This window comes from Peromyscus californicus, unplaced genomic scaffold (genome assembly GCF_007827085.1).
Source record: "Peromyscus californicus insignis strain IS unplaced genomic scaffold, ASM782708v3 Scaffold_7__1_contigs__length_154581171, whole genome shotgun sequence".
NCBI lineage: Eukaryota > Metazoa > Chordata > Mammalia > Rodentia > Cricetidae > Peromyscus > Peromyscus californicus.
Window position 1 is genome coordinate 64,280,065 of NW_026294595.1, and position 27,378 is coordinate 64,307,442.

Genomic DNA, 27,378 nt, shown 5'->3' on the forward strand with positions numbered 1-27,378 from the left:
GCTATCTAACTGTCACTTAGAATTTCCTGGCACCTGTCTGATTTGTCCCATTTTTCCTCTAAAATATGAAGGCTTGTAGAAGGTGTCCTCTGTATGTGTTTGACAGATCATGACTGAACTATGGTCTAAGCAACAAAGATGTGATGGAGAGAGATAATAAATAAATGGTCTATTACAGCATATCCTTTTTAGAAATTTTATTTGGTTTTGAAACTGTGCTATTGCTCAATGTCAAATCAACTCATGAATGTAAGGTAACCCACTGATGAACATATCATTATCACATTATTTTTCATTACAGAAACTATCAGGACTAAAATCAAAGACAATTTAAAAATGTATCACTGAATTAGATATTCTAGCATGAAGATTTGAATATTAGTAAACTCTTCCATCTCTAGCCAGATTAACATTCATTTCACCTTATGTCTCATGAACTGCAATTATTTTGAGATATTCTCAAGTGCATGTAACTTTAGTGCTAAATACCCAACCACCACTTATTTCAGAAATTTGTGTAGCTGTAAGATGGCTTTCACTGAAGTTCGCTAGATAAACTTCACCAATTAAGACTGGTAGTGATGGATACAAACATGTATTTATAAACAGTGGTTTTATGCTAAGCATCAGAATTAATTCTCCCCCTAGGGCCAGTAACCTGCCCTGCCATAGGCTTTGGAATTAGTTTACATTACAAGGTACGAGTTCCTTCAATACACTTCATTTTATTGTTATTGCATTCCCCAATATGTTATTTTTTGTTGAAAATATTATTTTCTTTAAAGGTATACAGTACTTGAAAGAGCATTTGATTAAATGCATATCATATCTGATTTACAGATTACCAGATATTAAATAAATGAGGTATCCCTATAGCTAAAGTACATGACTTGTTGATATATTACTGTTTATGCTTAAGCACTTAGAAAGCTTTGGTTGCATAGACATATTATTAAAGGAAACCACAATATTTCTTTTAGCCATAAAAAAAAAAATTCAAAAGAAGAAAAGAGTATCTGAAGTTTGTAATTTATAGTCGAAGAGTTACTGCACTGCATTGAATTTTACCAAGATTTTGATATTCCAAAAGATATCGGTCATGATTAGCAAATGAGAGTAGCAAGGATATAATCATTTAATTAAGTTAATTAAGCAGCCTACTAATTACAAAAAAAATCCATCAATTTCATGTATCTAAATTTTCATTCTCCAATGACTGAAACAAGAAGAAATTATGTTTCATCATGATTGTGTGCTAACTTATAAATTGTGCACACAAAACTTCAAGTGTGAAATCTTCATTTAAATAGAAAAGTCATCGCTGCTTTGCTTGTTATTTTATAGCTGAATACTCAACCTCAATTTAAATAGATTTTGAATAATCTGCTAACTTAGAGTTAAACTTGCTGTCCTTTTGTTGTTTGATTTTAGTTTTGTCAATTATTGTAGAAATCTTGGGAAATTCTGTGCAACATTCCTGAAAATGAATGAATGTGGCACTATAGGTTTTTACTAATCAATTTCTTAACTGTCTCTTTGACATCTTTGTTCCTGAGACTGTAAATCAGGGGATTTAACATGGGGATGAAGACTGTATAGAATACTGAGGCCACCTTGACCATGAGCCATGAGCTCTTGGTGTTTGGTACACAGTAGAGAAAAAGAATTGTTCCATGGAAAATAGTAATGGCAGTCAGGTGGGAGGCACATGTAGAGAAGGCTTTACTACGGCCCCCAATGGAAGGCATCTTCATGACAGTGATGAAGATGAAAACATAGGAAGTGAGAATGATGACCAGGCTGCTTATTTCATTAAACGTAGCAGAGACAAATATAATCTCCTGGTTAATGTAAGGGTCAGAGCAGGATACAGCCACAATAGCAGCATGCTCACACACAAAGTTATTTATAACATTAACACCTTGAAAAGATAATCTCAGCAAAAAGTAAGTAAGTGTCAGGGAACAGATTAGACCCCAAGAGTATGATGCACCCACTAAAAAGGAACACAGCTTTGAGGACATGGCAACCATGTAGAGGAGAGGATTACACACTGCAACAAACCGGTCATAGGCCATCACTGCCAACATATAGGTTTCTGTCACCACAAATGTACATGCAAAAAAGAACTGCATGATGCAGCCTGAGAAGGAGATGGTCCTGTCTTCTAAGATCAAGTTTTCCAACAGTTTGGGCGTCACAACAGTGGAGTAACAGAAATCCACAAAGGACAGGTGACTAAGGAAATAGTACATGGGGGTACTGCGGAGCTTTGTGTTGACTCTGATGATGGCAATCATGCCCAGGTTTCCCAGCACAGTGACTGTGTATATGGTCAGGAACACAAGGAACAGGGGAAGCCCAAGAGGATGAAAGTCACTGAAGCAGTCTGGTTTTCTTGGTCCCTGAGATAAAATAGAAAAGTTGAAACACAGAAGTCATTAAATAAAACAGTGAAAAAAAAAGTTTGGAGGTTTAAGGATTACCCATGAAGAGCTACACAGAATTTGATTTCAGTAGTTACATTAATTGAAATTCAAAACACAAGTTAACATGTTATAATATATGTTTTTATCCCTTGCAGTTTACTATTGTGTAGTCTTTAATAAAATACAATTCCCAAGCTCAAAGATGGATCACTCAGACACAGGACAAAATCTCATCATAAAATTATAGAAGGTGCTGTTGTCTGCTGTAGCAGGCATAATGTGAATTCTAGATGTATCTAAACACATCTTAGTTATACAAAACAGCAGCTATAGTGAAACCACAGATCTTCTAATTTCCTAATTATTCAAAGCAATTAAAATTATGGAAAAAAAAACAGAAAGGGATTATTCCTATATGTGCTATGTTCCTCAAAAATGTCTCAACTACTCCTTTCTACAAATTAATTACATTTTTCTTAGAACTACATTATGAGCACTTACTGACCCTAACAGAACACGCAGCATAAAATATAAAACTGTTGCACATAAGAATGACCCATCTGTATGCCAAAATTAAAAGACCTATATATTTCACTATATCATGATTTTATTCTTTGAAAAATATTAGACTTGTGTCCTCCATATAAAAATATAATTGACATATACATGCAGGTTTTTCAACTATTATTTTGGATTTTATTAAGTATACAGCATTTAATATAACCTGAATACATTTACAAATCTCATAAAAAATTATATTGAGTCCAAATTCTATAACTAGATTTTTAAAAACTTTATGAAAATCTCTATTCTTTCTCTGATCCTACTTTAATAAAGTGTGAGTAACTTAGGGTTGAAATAATAATCTTTTCCAATGATAAAAAAATATGATTTCAACAAGTTCTGATACATTTTTTTCAATGTGTGTAGCTTTTGGGTCCACTTCTTATATTCTGTGTTTAGCTTGCTGCACTTGGTGCTCAATTTCAAAGTCACCCATTTTGCTCCAGGAAGTGCCAATTCAGTTGTTTGATGGCTCAGTGTGCTGTGCACACATTGTACATATGTGTCCTTAAAGAGCAAATTCCTTCCTTCCTTTCTGTGAGATCCATTTTGGGTTCACATTATATTTCTTTTATTACTGAATATAATATTGAGAGTTGTAGAAACTACAGAATTATCAAATACAATTCATATCCTCAGTTTTTCTTTTGAGAATTAATATGAATTGAGATATATAGTTACAAATAAGCATACCATGCATGCTTTATAATTGATTAAAACTAAAATGCTTGTATATATAAAGAAAAATTATATGCAAATATAATGAACAAGTAGAAATGGTTTAGAAATATTGGTAACATAATAGTAACACAAAAACACAACTTGATAAATTCATCTAGTTAGCAAAACTATGTGATTATTGTAGGAGGTAGATTTACACATGGATTTTAATGCCTGAGAAGATTAGGATTATACAGCACTTTGTTTTCAAATAAAATAAAATGAGAGTTGGATAAACTCACCACAAAGCAGAAGAATTTGATGTATGCATTTATTTAAGTCCCCTAACAAAAAATAGTAGGCTCCAGGGCTGCCTTGCTAAGAATCAATTTATTTTATTAATTTATTTATTTTAATTAATTTATTTTAAGGAATATAATACAAGCCATGAAAAATACAAGTTTTACTCTTTAGAAAAATGACTTCTATCACATAAACTTTACAAAAATATCTCATTGATAACTGAGAGTAACTGACAAGGAAAAAGCAGAAACCCAGCACCAAACTGTGTCCTACATATATGTCACAGAGACCTTGGGGATGTGAACCCTAGAGAATGCTACTGAAGAATTTCCCTAAAGGCACAAATCAAACTATTGGATGAAACAAAGCCCCATGTGATATTTTGTTTGTAATTTTATCTAAAATTAATAACATGTTCATAAACAGTTTTAATGATTTGAATATCTTACAAAACATTTTAATAGATGCAAATATTCTTTAAACTTAAAAAACCTATAAATAGCTATAAAACATCTATAAATTAATACAAAAATGGAGAACTAGCTTTCAGGGAATCAGCACCATGCAAGTTTCCAAAGGAGGGGAGAAACCAATAGTCGTATGTAGTGATATTTTATCTGTGTCCCCAAATAAAGTTTACCTGAGGATCAGAGGAAAAAGCCAGTCACTATATTAAATATAGAAATCAGGCAATGGTAACACATGCCTTTAATCCTATCACTCGGAAGGCAGGGATCAATCTGGATCTCTGTGAGTTCAAGGCCACACTGGGAACAGAGCCAGGCATGGTGGCACACACCTTAAATTCCAACACTAGTTAGCCATAATGGTCTGGAGTACTGTCCAGACAGACAGGAAGTGACAGAGCTGGGCAGGAAGAGGACATGATGTAGCTGGGCAGAGAGGAAATCAGATGGCAGAACAGAAAGGTGTATAGGCATGGGTATACAGGAAGTAGGTCTCTTTGGCAGAGGATCTCCAAGTGAGGAGAACATGGCTGGCTTCTTTCTGCTTTTTTGATCTCTCAGGTTTTAACCCCAATATCTGACTCTATTTTTTTCTTTTATTAATAAGATCATTTAGCAATTTGTCTACAGAATTGAACCTCAACAATAATCAACATATCATGAATATCCTCAGAGTAGAGTAACAGCATACATACATTGGTGATAATCAACAGCTCTCTAATTGTACTTAAGATCCACTCATCAAGAGGGAAGACATACCTAGAACTGGATGCCTAGATAATTACTCAATTCTAGTAGTCATAGATCTTGGAGTAGAACCTAACCACCACCACTTCACTAAACCAGCATAATCTGTAACTACATTCTCAATATTTGTCTTTATACACACAGATAAATATAGTCCTCATCCCTCATCAAAAGAACACTTTGCTGCAGTGAGAGATGACTACAGAAAATCACAACCAATTAATATACAGAGTTATGGATATATATATATATATATATATATACAGAGTTATGGATATGGATATATATATATACAGAGTTATGGATATATATATATATATATATATATATATATATATATATATATATATATATATATATATATATATATATATATATACACAACTCCCACAGCTAAAGCTCAGGGAATATATCAGAAGAGGGGTCAAAAATTTATTTAAAGCCACAGCATCATGAAATTTGTGTGAGATCATGTCTCCTAGTAATGTACACCCATAAAGTCTCACTAACAGGACTGCCTAAACATAAGCCTAACAAAGACAATAGTCATGGCAAAATGGACACTGAAAAGATCATGAGTCCTCAACCTTATACAAAGAACTACAAGCAACTAAAGAATTCTGAGAGTGGGAGAAATAGTGTTCCCCGGGGAAGAACACAATAATTGATTATTCACTAACAAATTGTCAGCCTTGAAAACATAATATGGGTAACATATATAGACTAAGCAAGATATATTTAGGAATATGTATGTGTGTATATGAATATATAATTGCATGGAAGAGAAATTAATGGGAAAAGGGTCGTGTATTTGAAAGAGAGTAAGGAGTGATATATGGGACAAGGGATAGAAAAGGAAGAAGGAAATGAGGTAATTATATTATAATAAAAAAAACGAAGAGAAACTTTTTAAAAGCCAGCCTGTAACTCCAGTTTCAGAAGATCCAAAGCCCTCTTCTGGCTTCCTTGACACTGCATGCATACATGCATACAAAATTGTCATTTGCTTAAAATAAAAATTTAAATCTCTTAGAAACATTTTCCATTTTAAATACAACATAGTATAGATTTACACATGGATTTACACATTGAGAGGATTAGGGTCATTCATTACTTTTCTTCTAAAATAGAGAAAAATATGATTTATTCATTTATAAAGATTCTTAGTGCTCTAGTGTTATTCTTGTTAGGAAGCCATAAAAATAATACAATTAAAGCCAACAAAGCACAACATATTGCACAGAACCACAGCAGTCACATCTCCAGAGTACAGCAGGTCAGCATCACTAATGATTAGGAAAAGGACAAAACCACAGCAAGAACAACTCACTCACTGATTTTAAGCAAGAAACAGATTTTTCCTTTCTTTCTTTCTTTCTTTCTTTCTTTCTTTCTTTCTTTCTGTCTGTCTGTCTGTCTGTCTGTCTGTCTGTCTTTCTTTCTTTCTCTCTTTCTTTCTTTCTTTCTTTCTTTCTTTCTTTCTTTCTTTCTTCCTTTCTCTCTTCCTTTCTGCCTTCCTTTCTTTATGTTTGTTCGTTTGTTTTGATTTGGGTTTTTGAGACAGGGTTTCTCTGTGTAGCCATGGCTGTCTGGAAACTCCTGTAGACCAGGCTGGTCTCGAATTCAGAGATCCTCCTGTCTTGGCTTCCTGAGTGCTGGATTAAATGTATGAGCTGTCACCACCCTTTTTAGCCAGGTGTGGTAGCATATGCCTTTAATAGCTGCACTTGAAAGTCAAAGCCAGACAGATCTTTGTGAGTTCAAAGGCAGCCTGGTCTACAAAGTGAGTTGTGGGACAACTAAGGCTATTACATGGAGAAGCCCTGTCTCCATTAAAAAAAATGATTTTTACATTCTATTGATGCTTTTCTAGTTTAACATAGAATGTGCTGAATATAGAATAAAGGGAGAGCTTGTATGTTTGTATCTTAGGACAATAATGCAACAAAATAAAGCAACCAACTACTTCCAAAAAATGATTAATGTATAATATACTACCACATTCTTATTAGGAGGGCTGGTACCAAATGAAGAAAATAAAAGGAAAATAAAGGAAAAGGATGGAAGGAGAGAGGGAAAGAGAGGAAGTGGGTAAAAAATAAAAAATACAGAGATCAGGGTGTCCTTTGAGTATTATTGAAGATGATGTAAAGCTGTGATATGCCTATGAAAACAAATTCCACATTATGCAGCAGTTCTACCTCTAGTTTGCAGATTAATTAATACCAGACTCACATATTTTTTTTCCAGATCATCTTTACTCACAAGAGACAAATGATAGAACCAAAACCAATAGCTATCAACAGGTATGCATCCTTCAATGTGGATAATTTATATAGACATTAAAATAAATTAAATCAGTAACACGGAGAACACATAGTGTATAATTCCAACCATGTGTGCTACTAATCAGGGTCAAGTTCATGAATGCAAACAGTATCCATACAGCTTACCAGGCACTGAATCTGGGGAGGAATCATTCAGTATGTACACAGCTCCAGTTCGGGATGGTGAAAATATTCTGGAGACAGTAGACACAGCAGCACAATACTGTGAATGCATTTGATGACACAAAATTGTCCACTCTCAAGTGTTCATGTGATAAATCTATGTCCAGGACATTTTAAATTAATATATTAAAAAGCAATAAAACACAATTATGGAGAAATTAAATGGCAAAATATGTGGGTAGCTAATAATGACTAAAATGTAATCACATTAGTGTCTGTGTGAGGATTTTAAATTATAGTCCTAATAATACAAACTTAAAGTATCCATTCATGAGCCTAATCTATCACACATGTTTATATTTTTGTTTGTGAGCTTAGCCTTGAATAGCTAAGCCATCTCTCCACCTCAACACAGGTTTATATAATTGTCTCAACTATTGGAAATTCTTGAAACTGTGTGCTAAATTAGTACATATTTTAATCTCAAGGCTTGAAACTCATAATGAGTTTAGTATTAAAGGTGTTAATTAGAAATCTTATATCATTTATTGGAAGGAGAGCTGATCGTCAAAGGCTCCTCCTTTTGTGTTGTCTTGAAATAAATGATATTGGAGTCATAGTATCTAAATCACAACTGATGACAGTCCTCATTTGCCTTTATGTTTCAAAAAGGTGCATTAAAATTAGCATTAACACATAACTTTTGATTGACAGATGGTGGTAGAAGACTTTATATGTGGATAAATATAGTCTAGGACTAAGAGATGTCTGTATGCTTTAACTGCATGTATATATTTAAACATATTTTTAAGTCTCATGCTTTTTGTGTTTACACTTACATCTCATGAAATTATATATTTATAAATCAATGAAAGCATAAATATTACCACAATGAGTGCCATTACTCTCTAACTGATGAATTTTTTTTTTTTTTTTCAGATGCTCTAATAATACTAAAAACCTCTTCAGAATAACTTTGAGATTTTGGTTTTGCTTACAAATAATCTCCACTAGGTGGCAGAAGTACACCATAATTCTAGTTAACAGGAAAAAGAATCTTGTTTTAAGGACAGAAACATTGAATATAGCATCATTCATATTTTTATTGGAGCCTGGCTATCCATTCCACTGCCTTCTCAATTAATTGGTGATAAACAAATCTTCAGAAGTAATAAAAGCCATGGTTGGATTCAGATGTTCATATGCATTTTCCCTCTACCTTTGTTAATTTTTATTAGAATTAATGCTTTGGCTCACTATTACTAATTTTTAAAAGATAGGGTATAGTTGCCTACAAAATAACAACTACTATATGACTAAAATCTTAATTTGAAGCTGTAATATTTATTAGATTTAATGTCAATGCTAAACACGTCTATGTAATATACAGGTGAGCACTTTCTCACCAACAGTAACAGCATTGTCTTCTAAATGTATTTTATTGCTACCATAAAAGTATTCTGAATTATGAGTCCTTTGAGATTTATGACTAAGATGAATGAAAGTGAAATCACTACATTTCTTTAAATAATTCTAATTATGAATGGCCTTTTAAAAATACAGAACACTATACAAACTTAAATGACATTTTTGTACAATGCCCATGATAATCCTTTCTTAATTGTTTCAGCTTTAGTACACTTGCTGCTGAAGTGAGCACTACAAATGGTCTTGACACTTCAATTTAAAAAAAAAAAACAGACTAATTTAATGCACTTAAAAAATAACAGCAACCAAAATACACCAGCTTAGTATCTGCTAAAAACTCAGTGGCAAAGACATAAGACTGAAAGTGAAAGTCTAGACTACAATAACCTAAGCAAGTGGCATGGGAAAGCAAGTGTAAGAAATTTTTAGACAAAAGTGGTCAGAAGAGATAATGAAAGCTACTAGATGCCAATGAAGGGAGTATCCCATCATATTGATATTATATTATAAATAATACTTAGATGAATGTTTGTCTACCCAATTTCAGAAATGATACCCAACTAGACACACAATGGATGACAGATCCAAATGCTATAACAATGTGTGTATCTTCTTGCTTCTACAACTAAATACCTGAGAAGTGAATAAAAGCATGAAAGTGTTATTTAACTCATAGCTCACGAAATACTATCTATCACAGTGGGAAAGACAAGGTAGTGACATCCTACCTACTCAGCAAATCAGGAAGGAGAGAACATGAAATTTTGGTGCTCACGGTGTATTTTCTCTATCTCTATCTCTATCTCTGTTTCTCTCTGTCTCTTTCTCTCTCCTATTCAATCTGATCCTGTAGACCATGAGATGATATTGACTACATCTAAAGTGCATCTTCCCCTCAGTTAATCTTCTCTGAAACATATTGGTTTCAAATATCATGGTTGTTGCTGAGTAGTAATCAATAGCACCCTTTATGAAGGGCTTGGCCAGTGTTTAGTAATATGATGTACAACACAAGTTGCTTCTCTTCTTTAGACAATGCCAAAGACTACACACATTGAGGAGAAAATCACATTTTACTATGTGTAGTGGTTTGAATAAGAATGGCTGACCAGGCAGTGGTACATATGCCTTTAATCCCAGCACTCAGGAGGCAGAGCCAGGCAGATTTCTGTGAGTTAGAGGCCAGCCTGGTCTGTAGAGCAAGATCCAGGACAGGAACCAAAACTACACAGAGAAACCCTATCCAAAAAAAAAAAAAAACAAAAAACAAAAACAAAAAAAAATGGCCCCCATAGGCTCATGTATTTGAATACTTGGTCCTTAAGGACTAGCATTCTTACGAGGTGTGTTCTTGTTGGGGTAGGTGTGGCTTTGTTGGACAAAGTTTGTTGCTGGTATGGGCTTTGAGATTTCAAGTGCTCAAGCTAGGTCCAGTGCCTGTTTTTCTCTTCCTGCTGCCTAATGATACAGATGCAGAACTCTCAGCTCTTTCTTCATCACCATGTCTGCCTGTACATTACCATGCTTCCCACCATAATGATAATGGATGCATGTTCTGAATTTGTAAGCCAGGTCCAATTAAATGTTGTCTTTTATAAGTGTTTCCATGGCCATGGTATCTATTCACAGAAATAAAAACCTTAACTAAGACACTATGTTTAAAAGAAAATGCTAAAAAGAAGTAAGGACTAGGTCCATGAGAATCAATGAAAGAAGAAAATATGGTGCTTACTTGCAATGGACTACTACTTAGATATTATAAGAAGTAATTAGTCATCCTTTGTTTTACATCTAGTATCAGCCTATGAGTGAGTACATACCATGTTTGTCTTTCTGAGTCTGGGTTACCTCACTCAGGATGATTTTTTTCTAGATTCATCCATTTACCTGCAAACCTCATGATGTCATTGTTTTTCTCTGCTGAGTAGTACTCCATTGTGTATGTGTACCACATTTTATTTATCCATTCTTCAGTTGAAGGATATCTAGGTTGTTTCCAGGTTCTGGCTATTACAAATAATGCTGATATGAACATAGCTGAGCATGTGCCCTTGTGGTATGATTGAGCACTCCTTGGGAATATGCCCAAGTGGTATAGCTGGGTCTTGGGGGAGATTGATTCCCAGTTTTCTAAGAAAGTGCCATATTGATTTCCAAAGTGGCTGTACAAGCTTGCATTCCCACAAAGGATGACTAGACTGCTACTCACAACTCCAGGGAGGCTACCTAGTAAAGAGGACCCTAAGAAAGACACAGGGATTGCCCAACAACAGAGAAATGGATGAGTTCCACATGAGCAAACTGGACGTGAGGTGGGGTGGTAATGATGGGCAAGGGTGGAGGGAAAGAGAGCTTAGGGGAGTGGGAGATCCCAGCTGGATCAAGAACAGAGAGGGAGAACAAGGAAAGTGAGACCATGATAAATAAAGACCACATGGAAATAGGAAGAAGCAAAGTGCTAGAGAGGTCCCCAGAAATCCACAAAGATACCTCCATAATAGACTACTGGCAATGGTCAAGAGAAAGCCCGAATTGACCTACTCTGGTGATCAGATGGCCAAACACCCTAACTGTCATGGTAGAACTCTCATCCAATGACTGAGGGAAGCAGATGCAAAGATCCATGGCCAGGACCCAGGTGGAGCTCAGGGAGTCCAATTGGCGAGAAAGAGGAGGGATTGTATGAGCGAGAGATGTTGAAACCATGATTGGAAAAAGCACAGGGTCAAATAGCCAAACTAGTGGAAACACATGAATTATGAACCAATAGCTGAGGAGCCCCCAACTGGATCAGGCCCTCTGGATAAGTAAGACAGTCGATTAGCTTGAACTGTTTGGGAGGCCCCCAGGCAGTGCAACCGGGACCTGTCCTTAGTGCATGAGCTGGCTTTTTGAGCCTGGGGCTTATGCAAGGACACTTGGCTCAGCCTGGGTGAAGGAAGTAGGGGACTGGACCTGCCTAGACTGAATCTACCAGGCTGAGCTTAATCCCCAGGGGAGTCCTTGCTCTGGAGGAGGTGGGAATGGGGGGTGGGTTGGGGGGAGGGTGGGGCGTGGGAGGTGGGAGGAGGGAGGACAGAGGATTCTGTGGCTGATATGTAAAATTAAATTAAATTATAAAATTAAAAAAAAGAAATAATTAAATCATTTTGTTTGCCAGAGGTTGGGTGGAAATAGCAATCATCCTGCTAAGTAAGCAAAACTCAAAAGAAATATTGCTTGTTTTATGTCTTATATAGGTACCATTAAGATTTCAATAACAGACATGAAAACACAAGGATCATATATCCAAAGCTAGAGAAAAGAAGGCGACAAAAGACTGGATTATAGAAGAGTAAATGACTTACAGGATTGTATGTTAATATAAAAATGTTAGGATGAAATTCAACCACTTAACTGCTATTATCTACTCATAAAATATATAAAGGAAATAATTGAAACATTGTATGACAAAAACAATAATTAATTATGAAACTTGATCATATTATGCTAAATATTATTGGAAACAAAAACACATAACACAATAAATATAAAGAGAAAGAGAACCGTTCTAACCTAAAACCAAAGTGAGACAGCAAACATTTAGCAATTTAGGACACAATTAATCAAACCGACTATAATTGCAAAACTGAAATACCTGTAGAAAACCTTATAACAAATACACCTTATATAATTAATGATGTATATTAATCAAAATATGATAAATAAAAAGATCACAATATCACCCATCTAAAAATCCTGTGACCTACAACAGTGGAATATTTATAAGACATTCTGATACAATAGTGACAATAATGTTATGAGAACAACTAACCAACTTCTGAATGTAGATAGGGTTCACCCCGTGAGACAGAACCCCTTACCTACACTGCTCTAGTGGCTGCAGTGCTGGGCTGAAGCTAAGAAGTGGTTGAAATTGCCTAAAACCTGGATTTTTCTCATCCTAAGAGCAGCAAGAGTTTGGCACCTCCCCAACCTTGCCCAGGCAAACCCCAGTAGTTAAACTTCCCTGAGTGCAGACTTGCTCCCATATACATAGCTTCTCACATCTCTAAGGAGGAATTGGTTGCTACTTATCTGACAGCTGAAACATCCCAAGCTGGACTTTCTATATGAGCTTATAAGATTCCTTCCCCTGTCCCCTGAGTATGCAAATGAAGAACGCCCTTGATGTTCTTGCCCCAGTCAATGACGTATCACTGCATGGACCCAATTGGCCATTCTTCCTAGGGATATATATATATCCCTTGCCCCTTCCAAATAAATGAGTTGTCTACTGACACAGCCTCCCAGATGTCTTTTTCCTGTCATTCTTGTGACCACTCAGGATTCAGATAAGGTCGCCAACCCTGCTTGGCCCATTTTCTATCCCTGGGTTGTGTTAGTGCTCAATAGAACATGCCAGGACAAAGTGGTGCTCAAGCCCAGCAAGTGGTCAAGAACCTGAAACTAGATAGTACACAGGGCTAGGGTACAACCTACTAGTATAATTCTGCTAACATAACATAACAAAGCCATAAAATGACTCTTAATGCCATATTGTAATAGCCATTGATTAGTGTCTTACTCAACACACATAAGAGAAGCTTCTACTTGCAGTAGATGACAATTAACCCAGAGACCTGCAAGTAGACAATGTACAAAGAGTAAGAGTACTCAGTTTTAAATTGGATGTCTTCATTAACCCCCTCCCCTCAAGGCTCGGGGATTAATGCAGAAGAGTTGATAGGAAGATTATAAGAGCCAGAGGTGATGGATGACTTCAAGAAAACAGTGTCTTCAAGACACAACTGGGCTGGTGCACATATTACTCACTATTACCATAGTATCATGCACAGGGCCTGAAAAAATTCAAACCAGCCATAGTTTAAGCACTGAGAGGGAGATGTGGAGTCCCAACCCTAAACAAGATGATATCTGCAGTTGATACCCACTGACAAAGTCGATGTCAGTTTTCTCCAGTGGAATGGGTATGTCAACAACACTTGAGGGCACAAAATTTTCTTTAATTTGGTTTAGCTTTTGGGATTTTTATCTTATTGGTCTTTTTTATTTGTTGTAATTTTCAATTTTGTGGCTTTTTGTTTGTTTGTCCCTCATTTCGTTTTAGAGGAGAGAGAGAGAGAGAAAGACAGAGAATACAGGTGGGTGGGAGGATCTGGGGAATTTTGTATAGAATAAAGATAATTAAAAAAGGAAAAGACTGAAATGTATATTTGTGATAAATCCTCTAAATTATAATGAATTTAGTTTTACTAATTACTAAGACACATTACATGGCATTGGGTTTCTGTGTCAATAAATCAAACATTCTATAGAAAAGCCTAGTATAAAATCTTTAAGTAAAGCAGCACTTATTAATGAGTGATGATATCTACTATACACAAAAATATTTAAACAAAAGAATGAAAAGAAGAAATACAGAAGGAAATAAAGATACGAAGAAAGAAAAAAGGAAGGAATATATATATATATATATATATATATATATATATATATATAAAGAGAGAGAGAGAGAGAACGCTATGCCTACTGAATCATATGAGACATTTGGCCCTATGAAAGTGTGAATTGCCCAGTATGTATTGCCCAAATATTCTTGCATGTTCTACCTGCTTTGGAGCATGGTTAAATCCTCAGCTAGGGGAGAGACTATATGCCTACAACCTGATTCTTCATGTCTACATCCCTGCACCTTGCTGGGATTTTTATTTTTCTGACTTGAGCTTCTGTTCTTTCACACTCTGTCACATCTGCTGTGAGGTCTGTGTCCAATTGCTCTGATGATTTCATTAAACACCTCACTACCTCTGCCTCTTATAAACTTTCTTCCCCTTGAACCTTGTGGGGAGGGAGGGGTTATAATGCTCCATTTCGGATTGAGCACCTCATAATCACTTATTCACTACACATTGACAAATTGTGACTCTCTGTTAATTGCCAAAAACAAGCTCCTCTGAAGTGGCTTAAGGAGTGCACTATTCTAAGAATAAACTAATAGATCATTATGAGTTATTTTAATATCATCTCCATTTAAGAGAACTGTAGTAGCAGCCTCTACTCTTGGTTCTATGTGATGGCTTGAATGAGAATAACCTCTATAGCCTCATATATTTGAATGCTTGTTTCCCAGTTGTTAGGCCTATTTGGGAAGGATGAAGAAGTGTATCACTGTAGATGGGCTTCAAAATTTCAAATGTCCATGCCATTTCAGTGTTTGTGCTTATGGAGTAGGATGTAGGATCTCATCTAACTCTCTAATGTTATACCTGCATACCTGCTTCCATGTTCCCTGCAATAATGGTCATGGACTGTAATTAACCAACTGAAACTGTAAGTCCCAATAAACTCTCATTTATAAGTTTTCTAGGGCATGGTTTCTCTTCACAGTGACATAAAAGTAACCAAAACAACCTATTGTATCTCTAGCCACAGGTTCTTGGTCATGGGATAATGGTGCCAATAGAAGTTCCATCTCATGAAATGGTCCTGAAATCACATCAGAGTGATTGTTTCATTCCATAAAATTCATGCCATCATCGTACTAATTGGCATGTCTCATCAGGTAATGAATTGTGGTTCTTAGGGCATATATCTGGATAACATGGATGATTACTTTCCATCTCCAGTGGTATACATAACACCTTCCATCCCTGTTAAAGATAACTAGTAAGGATTAGACTACATCAGAACTTGATTTCTCCATGTTTATGATTTGTGTAATGTGTATTCACTAACAGAGAGTTACTTTAAAGTTTTAGAGGGTAGCAAGGAGCAATGGCAATATCTGTGATGTCTGAGATTCTGTGGGATCCCTTGGCTAACAACTCAAGAAAGGGATAACCTATTCCTTTTATTGGGGTATTTATCTATTTATTTATTTGTTTGTTAATATATTTATTTGTTTTTTGTTTAATTTATGTGTGAATGTTTTGGCTGCATGCATGCATGTGCACTATGTGTGTCTGGCTCCCATGAAAACTAGAATGGAGTAATGGCTCCTCACTATTGAAATTATGAACAGATGTAGACTACCATGCAGTTATTGAGGGCTGAAGTCAGGTCCTTGGCAAAAAGAGCAGGTCTTCTTAACCACTAAATCATCTCTCTGGCCCTTAACATGTGTTTTTACTTGTTGTAATGTGATGTCTAGCTGGGGCATTGTCCCCATAAGTGTCCCCAATATGTACATATGCAAAAATACATATGCATACATATAAATAAACACATATGTGTACATACATGACCAAAACCTGCAGGAATAGGGGTCCTAAGTGGTGAGGTGTTTATTGGGATGACGGGGATTAAGGAATCAGGAAGACAAGAAATAAATAAGAGAAAAGCAATTGTTAGAACTTGGAAGTCTTACATAAGCTAAAGTAATATGCCAAGCAAATATATTATGAAGTACAGTATCCTATATACTATTAGCAGGGAAAAAATGGCCAAGGTCAGAAGAGTGGTAATGTTGGCAAAGAGAACACAGGATACTTCAGACACATATACCTTAGGACTGATAGTGACTGGCCATGGGGAAGTTCCAGTACACAGAAACTGAAATCTTGATTCTTTTGAGGCACTGGCTCTATTCCCAAACCAGCCTTGTAAGTCAACATCTGGCCAGTGACACAGAACTATGTTCCTTTTTCCTTTCATCAAGTACTCTGAGAAAGTCTTGGGTCAGTCTGACTCCCAACACATATATACCTATACATATATGTATATGTTTAAATGCAGTTAGAAGATTCATTTTGAATAAATAAATGGATCCTTCATATCTTTAGAATTGCAGAGTAATTTACAAAATGTGTTTAAAAAAGAAAGAAATTTGTGAGATTTGTAACATCCAAATTTTAAAAATTGTAGTATAAAGCTTACTGTTAAAACATAAAAGTTATCCTTCTGGTAGAGGAGAATCAAACAGAGAGGAGAGGAAGAGGAGAGGGAGGGAAGCAATACAGGGAGAGATAGCTAAAACTAAGGGCCATTTGAGAGGTCATATGGAAACCTAATATAGTATATGCTATCTGAAACTTATGCATATATGAAAGCAATCTAACTGAAATCACCAAATAACAGGGGATACAGAGCCCCAATTGAACATCCCTTCTCAGTTCCCCCCACTTCCAGATCTACTTCCTTTCTGTCTCTCAATAGAAAAGAACAGGTTTTATGAGATAACAACAAAACATACAAAAAACAAAATAAAATATAATAAGTTAAGACAAAAACCATCACATCAAGTTGGACAAGGCAAACCAACAGAAAGAAAAGAACCCATGAGAGGCCACAATAATTAGAGACCTGCTTGTTCACACACTCAGGAGTACCGTAAAAATACTAAATTGAAAGGTATAATATATGTATATGGAGGGTCCTGTGCTTGCTGCTTCACCCTCTTTAAGTTTCTATGAGATTTACAAAGTTAATTTAGGGGACCTTGTTCTCCAGGCGTCCTTCATCCTCTCTAGCTCTTACACTCTGCCCACCTCTTCTGTGGGTTTCCCTAAACACCGAGGAAAGGGGTTTAATGGAGACATCTTATTTAGCTCCAAGGTCTCTCTCTCTCTCTCTCTCTCTCTCTCTCTCTCTCTCTCTCTCTCTCTCTCTCTCTCTGAAATGTCTTCTTGTAGGTCTCTGTATTTTTTACCATCTTCTGTAGGAAGAGTGTAAATTGATGCTGCTTGTCCTGACTCCCTGTTCCCAATTATCCAGTAGCCACTTCCCAAATTACCACACAGAAGCGTATATGAATAATAAATGATTGGCCAATAGCTCAGGCTTATTATTAACTAGCTCTTACATTTTAAGTTAACCCATATTCCTTATTTACGCTCTGCCAAGTGGTAGTGCCTTTATTAGCATGGCATGTTCATCTCCTACTCCTTCTGCATCTGGCTGGTGACTCCTGACTTCATCCTTTCTCTTCCCATCATCATTAGTTTGATCACCCTGCCTACACTTCCTGTCTGACTACTGGCCAATCAGTGTTTTATTAAACCAATTCAATTGACAAATCTTTACAGTGTAAAAGAGGATTATTTCACAACAGAGGTGGCTTCTCTGATGATGACTGAATAAGGCACTGATCTATGAGTATAGCAGAGTATCATTAGGAGTCATTTTATTGTTACTTTCTTTTTTATTGACCAGTAGTATTTGATTTTACCCTAAGACTCTGGGATATCTAGTCTTTGGTTCTTGGAGACATAAGCACTTTTGAGTACGGGTTCCATTTTGCACAGTGGGCCTTAAGTCAAAACAGATGTCAGTTGGTTAGTCCCACAAGTTTTGTGCCACCATTGCTCTAGCACATTTTGTAGGCCAGAAAGCATTGTAGATCAAAGGTATTGTGGGTGGATTGGTATTTACATTTCTCTTTTGGTAGCCGGCAGAGACCCTTTCTATACCAAAGGCACTAGAACATAGGGGTGAAGGTTCAATGTATGCACCAGCTTGACCAGCTTGACCTTTCTATGTTCAATAAGCTGTGTGGGTGTTATCTTTAGCAATGGGGTATTGCTTTCCATTTGTGGAGAGCAACCTATTATCTTGGCAACAGCCTAGGTTGTTTGGGGGTTTCCATGGAACCCCTTTGGCCAGCCACCCAATTGGATGTAACCCAGTCCCAATACTAGAATTTTCTTTTAGTGACAAGATATGGTCAGTTGGAACTCTGTCTACCTCACTATTTAGAGACTTCATTAAGGTCGCCTTCATATCTTTTAGCACATTTCTACTGCACTAGGGTTTACATATCACCTCTTAAATTCTCTCTCTCCCCATATTTTCTAACTCAGCCCCATCTCCCCCCGTCCCCACCTGATCCTCCCTTTTCCTCATCCTACACCCCCAGTCTACAAAAAGTTGATTCTATTTCCCCCTTCCAGAGATAATCATGTGTTCCCCCAGTCCCTTCCTCTATACCTAATCTCTGCAGGTCTATGGATGTTAGCAACTATAACATTTATTTAATGGTTAATATTCACATATAAATGAATACATACCATATTTTTCCTTTTGGGTATCAGTTACCTCACTCGGGATGATTTTTTTTCTAGCTCCATCCATTTGCCTGCAAATTTCATGACTTCAATTTTTGAACAATTGTGTAAATGTACCACACTTTTCTTTATCCACTCTTCTGTTGAGGGACTTTTAGGCTGTTTACAGTTTCTAGCTATTATGAATAGAGCAGCAATGAATAAGACTGAGCAAGTATTCTTCTGGTAGGATGAAGCATCCTTTGTGTATATGCCCAAGAGTGATATAGCTGGATCTTGAGGTAGATTAATTTCTAACTTTCTGAGGAACAATCATACTGATTTCGATAATGGCTGTACAACTCTGCACTCCCATTAGCCATAAATGAGTGGTTTTTTTTATTCCACAGCCTTTCTTGTATGAGGTGTCACATGTATTATTGGTCTTATCTATTGTAACAGGTTTAAGATGTAATTTTTATTTGTCTGATGGCTAAAGATATTAAACACAAATATTAAACACAAAATTTCATAGCCATTTGTATTTCCTCTATAGAGAATTTTCTGTTTACATCTGTACTCAGTTTTTAACTTGGTTATTTGGTTTAGTGAAATCTAGTATCTTGATTTCTTTATATATTTTGGATATGAGTCCTCTGTCAGAGGTGAAGTTGGTAAAAATCTTTTCCCAAATCTGTAGGCTGCCACACTGTCCCAATGATGATATCCTTTGCAGTTTGCTGAAAGCCTATAGCCAGCATCACCTTAAATGGAAAGAAACACAAAACAATTCCACTAAATTCAGAAACAAGATAAGCTTGTCCTCTCCATACCTGTTCAATATGACTGGATTAACAACATAACTGACAGAGATAAAGGTCATACAAATGGGAAAAAAAGAAGTCAAAGTATCTTAATTAGCAGATGATACATTAGTATACATAAGACACCCTAACAATTTCACCAGGAAACTTCCACAGCCAAGAAACACTTTCAGCAAAGTATCTAGATACAATTAACTAACAAAAATCAGTACCCCTTGTATGTACACATGACAAATGGACTAAGAAAGAAACCAGGAAAAGAAAACCTTTCACAATAGTCTCAAATAATCTAAAATATCTTGGGGGCACTCTAACTGAGCAAGTAAAAGATTTGTATCATAAAATTTTAAGTCTTTGAATAAAGAAATTGAAGAGACATCAGAAGATGGAAAGATCTCCCACACTCATCGATCAGTAGGATTGGGGTAGTAAAAGTGGACACCATACTAAAATCAGTCTGCAGATTCAACGCAATCCCAATCAAAATTCCAACACAATTCTGCACAGATTTTGAAAGGAAAATTTTCAACTTTGTATGGAAAAACAACAACAACAAAAATCCCAGGATATCTGAATCAGTTCTGAACAATCAAAGAACTTCTAGAGCTCTCAGAATTCTTGATTTCAAGTTGTACTACATAGCCATAGTAATAAAAGCACCATGGTATTAGCATAAAAATATATATGATGTTCAATGGAATCAAATTGAAGGTCCTGACATAAATGCCAGAAATACACACTGGAAAAAATAAAAGACAGCATCTTCAACAGATGGTGCTGATCAAACTGGATATCTGCCTGTAGAAAAGTGAAAATATATTCATGCTCATCACCCTGCACAAAACTCAAGTTCAAATGGATTAAAGACCTCAACATAAAACTGCATGCAATAAACCTGATACATGATAAAGTGGAGAATATCCTTGAGCTCATTTATTGGCACAAAAGAAGACTTTTTGAAGAGAGAATGCTGTTAGCACAGGCATTAAGAACAACAATTAATAAACGGGACCTCACAAAACTGAAAAGCTTCTGTAAGGATCTCTGATATTTACCCAAGCTAAATCAATGATCTCCAGGTTCATTGAGAGAACCTCTCCCAAACAATGTGGATTGCACCTGAAGAAGACGAAGGAAGCTTTGATCTCTATACTCATGCAGATGCGTGAGATCTCCACAATGTGCATACACCTACATGAACATACACATACAAAGGAAGATGGGGATGGAGTGTGTGTGAAGACAGTCAATTGTGCTAACTTTTAAGAGGTTCCATTAGCTAATAATATATGCTTGCTAGTATATGTGGTAATCTTCAAAAACTGTAGATAGAGTTAGTACATATTTTTCATGAATTTGCCACATGGAGTTTCCAATATTATTATTATTATCATTATTATTATTATTATTATTATTATTATTATTATTGAATATATAAGAATTATAACTTTCCTTTACAAATAATCAGTTTCCCCATGACTACAACCTCACCACAATGACAGGTGATATTATTGTAGCTTTCTGGTATACACAAATCATGGCTTCATTGATGCAAGCCTTTTTTAGACTTTTGAACAAAGTTTTAAATATTAGTCCTGCTTCACTTTGGTCAACTGATTTAAATGAGCTACTCTAGATTCACTTGATACTGTGCTGCATTTCTGTAAGCACTGTATTTGCCAAGAAAACTAGTTTGTAAGTGAACAGACACCATGAAATATCTGTGTTTTCACTTCCCCCAGGGACTAAGGTAAATGTGATGTTGGAAGAGGGCTGTGAATATTTGCCAACACACACGATGGTGACATCAGCTTCCTTTCCACTTTATATTAACTAAAGCTAGAAAGAGTCAAGTTTGCTTTGGAAACAAACCACAAGCCCCTTCCTTCCTTCAAATCAAGTAAGTTTTACCTTCAGGTTATACAAAATTACTTGTAAGTTAGAACTTTTAACACATACCCATAAGTTAATCGGCTGATTCCAAATTAATAGTAGTTGTGGATCATGCTGTATAAAATGTATATCAAGTGGCTGTGGTAAATTAGACATTGAATTAGTTTCATATATCAGCTTTCAATAAAAATTGTGCATGGAATAATATGAATCATGCTTTTATAATATATTTTTAAAATATAAATGGAATGATTATTTGTAATTTTTCGACTATTTGTTTAAAATTTTAGGGGCAATTTGCATATAATGGAATAAAAGAAAAAAAATTATGTTAGTGCTTTGACAATTTCATATGTATAATTTTATTATGTTAGCTCTTTGACAATTTCATACATATTCTGTTTATTTTCCCATGCCACCTTCTCTTACCCTTTCTTTAATCCCTATCTGACCTCCTTCCCCTAACAGTCACTTTCCACAATTCAAGACTTCTGACTTTGTTTTGTTACCCCTTTAATTTAACCAGAGACATCTGTGTATTACATTGTAACTATCCACTAAGGCAAGTGAGGTCACCAGTAAGTAACTGATTGCATTTTAGTATTGCATCAAATTTAGGAAATCCTGCACAATTTGTTTACAATCTTGTTAACAAACAAAGCAGGTATCTATCTTACAAAATAGCAATCTTAGTCCACCCTCAGTGATTTGGGGATTTGGCAATCTTGCATAAAACCTACCACAGAGTAGGCAGCAGTTGAAAGATTAATTTTATGCAAATTGACAGGGTATAAATTTTATTTTCCTTTCATGATGGACAAAAGTATTAGATTCAGAAACCTTGCATAATTAATCCCAAAGCCAGGTAATCAAGATTTTCAAAATAAAGGTGATTCATTTAGTCTAATTTTGTTTTATTTCTTTCTGCTTTTAATTATGTTGAGGTAAAGGAAAATTAACATGATAGCTCTAATACTCATAAAGATAAAATTCCCTTAGAGAACCAAGCTATGGAATTTAACATTCAACAAATAAATAAGCAATATAAAGAAGTTAGTTATACCAGAGGACACAGTGATTCTGAGTATATTTAATATTGTGATAATTTAATTATGAAACATTTTGGAAATTATAGGAATTTTGATAAAATTTAAAACCTTTAGACAGAAAATGGCACAATGTCAAACTTCATCCCAGTACAGTTGCAAGAAAAAACAGTGAAGGCTGTGGAATTTAAACTATCTCTGACTATTTTTAACTCTGTGGCATGAACGCAGTGTATACGGAGTTGGAGTCAGCATGCTAGGACAGATGAAGGTAAGAGAGCCTTACCTTCTGGGAGAAAGGAAATGTCATAATTTTAGGATTAGAAAAGTTAGGCATCCTTGGTAAAGAGGAAAACTGGCAGAGAATGTCTTTATAAACTTACTCTGATCTGTTTACAGAAAGGCAACCAGCCATTAGTCCTAGCTTTGGATCCCTCTTTATAAATGTAAGAAATATGAGTTTAGAACTGATCTCTGAAAATCTAGATTTGCACCTGCATTGACTTACACCTAAGTAGAATTACATAAAAAGATATTGCCTATTTAAGTTCAATAAATTATGAAAAAATACAGGCAGATGAAAGAGACAAACTTCAGTATTATTGCCTGAGTAGTGATAAAATGGCTTACATATGTTATATAGCTATTAATAAGTTCATAAATACGTGCAAAATATTGTGATCATATTTACCTTCCTGTTACTCTCTTACCCCCACCACTCCTGCACAAGCCCTCCTTCTCAAACAATCTTCCTCTTTCTTTCATGTCTTCTTTGTGACTTGCTGAATTTACAAATTGGCACACATACATACACACACACACACACACACACACACACACACACACACACATTATTCTAAAAGATGAATACAATGGGGTGCAAAATAAATTCAAATAATTCAAGAGCTTTAGTATACTTTTTGATTTATCTGTTATTTGGGTTTGTATAAGGTGTAAAGTAAACTAAAAGATAAGTCCTTTAGCATGTATGATGTCTCAATAAATCCAAATGTATTCAAGTATACAATTATTATTTGAAATTAATGGTGTATCCAAAATATCCAGAACAATGATATTATAATCTTCATTTTAAAAGAATTAAGTTCTTCGGATTTTTCCTTGTTTTCCTGTTTATTTTCTATTATTGTTATGATAAGACATGCTTGAGATAATACACTGTGTTTTTAAATTCTGATTCAGTGTGATGTTTGAAGAATCTGAAAGAGCTGCAGGGGGTCAGAACAGGCAGAGGGTACCCTACACAAGAGGAGAAAATCCTGGAAGTGTCCTGATCCAACTCATGCAGAACATTAAGCATAGAGTAGAGTTCAGTCCTTCCATGTAGTGAGAAGAATCTGAGTTTTAAAAGAGGCTAATATAGAGCATTGCACTATTTTAAACCATTGGTAATAATGCAAAGCCTAAAGTTCAACTGTTAATTGAAATTAATATTTAATGTGACGACCAAGAGAGGTTTTTCCTCACTATCCAGGGTAGTGGACTCCAGGAAGGAGGTCTTGGCACTAAAATTAACTCTGTAACACCATGCAGAGATGGGCACATGTGTTTACTTTTTACACAAATTCAAATGGCAACTGAAGTCAAAGGACAATGAATTCTGCAGTTACTGGCACTGGTATTGTGTGCAACTAATATAAAATATTTTATAATGTTTTCCTTTGCATAAGAAATTAGTGAATTTCTTGTGTGAGCTAGCAGACTGGTCACAAGTTTGCTTCTAGATTATTCCTTATTAGGTTAACGACATTTTAAAGTCTACAAGTCAAAGGTGTTCATGCATCCTAAAGTGTGATTGTGTGGGTAGAATAGTTGCACAGCGTGTGTGAAGCCTGGGTTCTATCTTTAGCACCATCAAAAGAAGATAATCTAGCATATTTAACACAGAAATACTTATGATGTCTGAATTACATTATTTCAAGACAATGAAAAGTAGGAAGTGTAGGTCAAATAATTGGGAGAACCTGAGAAGTGAAGCTCAAGATCTTGAAACTGGTACTGTTGGAAACTGAGAGTTCTGTACACTTTCTAGTATGGTGTGATGGCTGATCTTCATTGTCAGACTGACACATCTGGGAAGTGGAAACCTGAGATGAGGAGTCACCTTCATATAACTGACCTACGAGCAGGTCCATGTGGCATTTTCTTGTTTGCTCCTTGATCCAGGAGGTCCCAGGTTAAGGTGGGCCATTCCATCCCTAGGAAGTTGGATCTGGGTAAGGAAGCTGGCTGGAAACAACATTCCTCTATGATCTGTTTCAGTTCCAGCCTCCAGTTTCAGGCCTTGGCTTGCCTTTCATCATGGACTGATGTCTGTAAGTCAAATAAACCCTTTCCTTTCCAAATTGGTTTTGGTCAGTGTTTTATCATAGCAACAAAAACCAAACTACAACAGATGGTCAATTACATTACTTGTATTTATTAATTAAAATATAGCTGACTTAAGTGTGTGATTAAGACATGGGCAAATGGCCAGGTGGTGGTGGTGCACACCTTTAATCCCAGCACTTGGCAGGCGGAGGCAGGTGGATCTCTGTGAGTTTGAAGCCAGCCTGGTCTACAGAGCAAGATCCAGGACAGGCACCAAAACTACACAGACAAACCCTGTCTTGAAAAAACAAATCAAAAAAAAAGACATGGGTAGATGCTAAAATACAACCCAAATGTAATATTACTGTCCTCAACTTGTAGAATATAGGTACATAGTTGAATCTTTTTAAATATAGAATGCTTTTTTCATTCATTGATATTTCTTCTGTGAGTTGAAAAATAATCTTTTATGTATACAGAGATACATTCCTAAATATAACCATTCAAATTGGTGAGACTAGAAACTGATTTTTCAATTATGTGGAAAAGAAACCCTGTAGAACTATGCAGTGATTCCAAATACACAAGCCCATTTTTCATGTATATTTGCACAGAGGATGTGTGGCTCAACATATCTTATATGTGACAGTACTCAAGTATTACATTTCATAGATTTATATGCAAATATGTTCATATTTAAACATTTCCTTCTGCATCTCTTCTCAAAAATAAACAGTAAAAAGTAAACTGGACTCTACTCCTGTAGAAGTATCTATTCTGTAGTTCTCTGGTGTTATCATATCCACTTCTGTTTGACAAAGCTTGATTATAGAATGGGTACACAAATATAAATTATTCTACAACATTAACATTCATCTCACAATGTAAGAATATTTAGCAGCAATTCATGTTTTCAAGATATTACAATAAAAATCTCTGTTGGAAATCTTTCTTAAGTAAAGATGAAATTTCAACATTCTTCAACCTCTGATCATTTTCAGTCTAATCTGCTCCCTAAAAGAGGAAAATATGTAGCATTGTGCTAAATGTATGTAACAATTGTTTTTATGTAATTTCAGATTAATAGAGACATTTGCTGACCATGGACTCTAGGACTAATATCACAGAATTTGTTCTACTAGGACTTTCTCAGACCAAAGAAATACAAATTATCTGCTTTGTGTTATTTTTACTTTGTTACATTGCAATTTTATTTGGGAACCTACTTATCATGATTTCTGTCACATGTAGTCACCTTATCAATCAGCCCATGTATTTCTTTCTGAGTTACCTCTCATTTTCAGACCTGTGCTATACCTCCACTGTGACCCCCAAGCTGATCATCAACTTAGCAGCAACAAAAAAGTCAATTTCCTACAATGGCTGCATGACTCAGCTCTTCACCATGCACTTCTTTGGGGGCATTGAGGTCTTTATTCTCACAGGAATGGCCTATGACCGATATGTGGCCATCTGCAAGCCCCTGCACTACACCATCATCATGAGCAGGCAGAAGTGTGACGCCATGATTGCTGCTTCCTGCGCTGGGGGATTTCTGCATTCCTTTGGTCAGTTTCTCCTGGCAGTATTCTTACCTTACTGTGGCCCCAATGAAATAGATCACTACTTCTGTGATGTGTACCCTCTGCTCAAACTGGCCTGTACTGACACCAGAAAGATTGGTTTCTTGGTTATTGCTAACTCTGGCCTGATGGGCTTAGTGATTTTTGTGGTCTTGTTGATATCATATGCTGTGATCATATATACTGTCAGGTCTTACTCTGCAGAGAATCGCCGCAAAGCTCTTTCCACTTGTAGTTCCCACGTCACTGTGGTAGTCCTTTTCTTTGCTCCTCTACTGTTTATTTACATTCGACCAGCAACTACGTTACCAGAAGACAAAGTATTTGCTCTTTTTTACACTATCATTGCCCCCATGCTTAACCCCCTGATTTACACACTCAGAAACAAGGAGATGAAGAATGCCATCAAGAGATTGTGTTACCGTATCACAGGGAAGGAAGGAAATAGGCTGAAAGGCATGACTGCTTTCCACCATCACACAGTTTCCTGAAAGTGTTTCTAACTGGAAGCATCAAAAGGCAAATAACCTTTCAATGTGTCTTCTACCTAGTGATATGTATAGGGCTGTCTGTACAAATATTTATTTTTCTCGATATTTACCCAGACATCCTAGCTGTAATCCTGGTGTTGTGATTTGCTGCCGTCACTGATGTTCACCTTGCCTGTACTGCA

The 27,378-nt window shown here is 35.8% G+C and overlaps 2 protein-coding genes across 2 annotated transcripts; one reads left to right on the plus strand and one right to left on the minus strand.

Moving 5' to 3' along the window:
* Positions 1-1,499: 1,499 nt before the first annotated feature.
* Positions 1,500-25,003, minus strand: LOC128100916 (olfactory receptor 5D13-like). The gene is given in 3 exon segments (XM_052723655.1): positions 1,500-2,359; positions 2,362-2,405; positions 24,936-25,003. Coding segments are annotated over 3 exon segments (972 nt in total).
* Positions 25,004-26,224: 1,221 nt separating this feature from the next.
* LOC128102067 (olfactory receptor 4P4-like) lies at positions 26,225-27,196 on the plus strand. The gene has a single exon (XM_052725569.1). It carries the CDS (start codon positions 26,225-26,227, stop codon positions 27,194-27,196), a length of 972 nt encoding a protein of 323 aa, XP_052581529.1.
* The last annotated feature ends 182 nt before the right edge of the window (positions 27,197-27,378 follow it).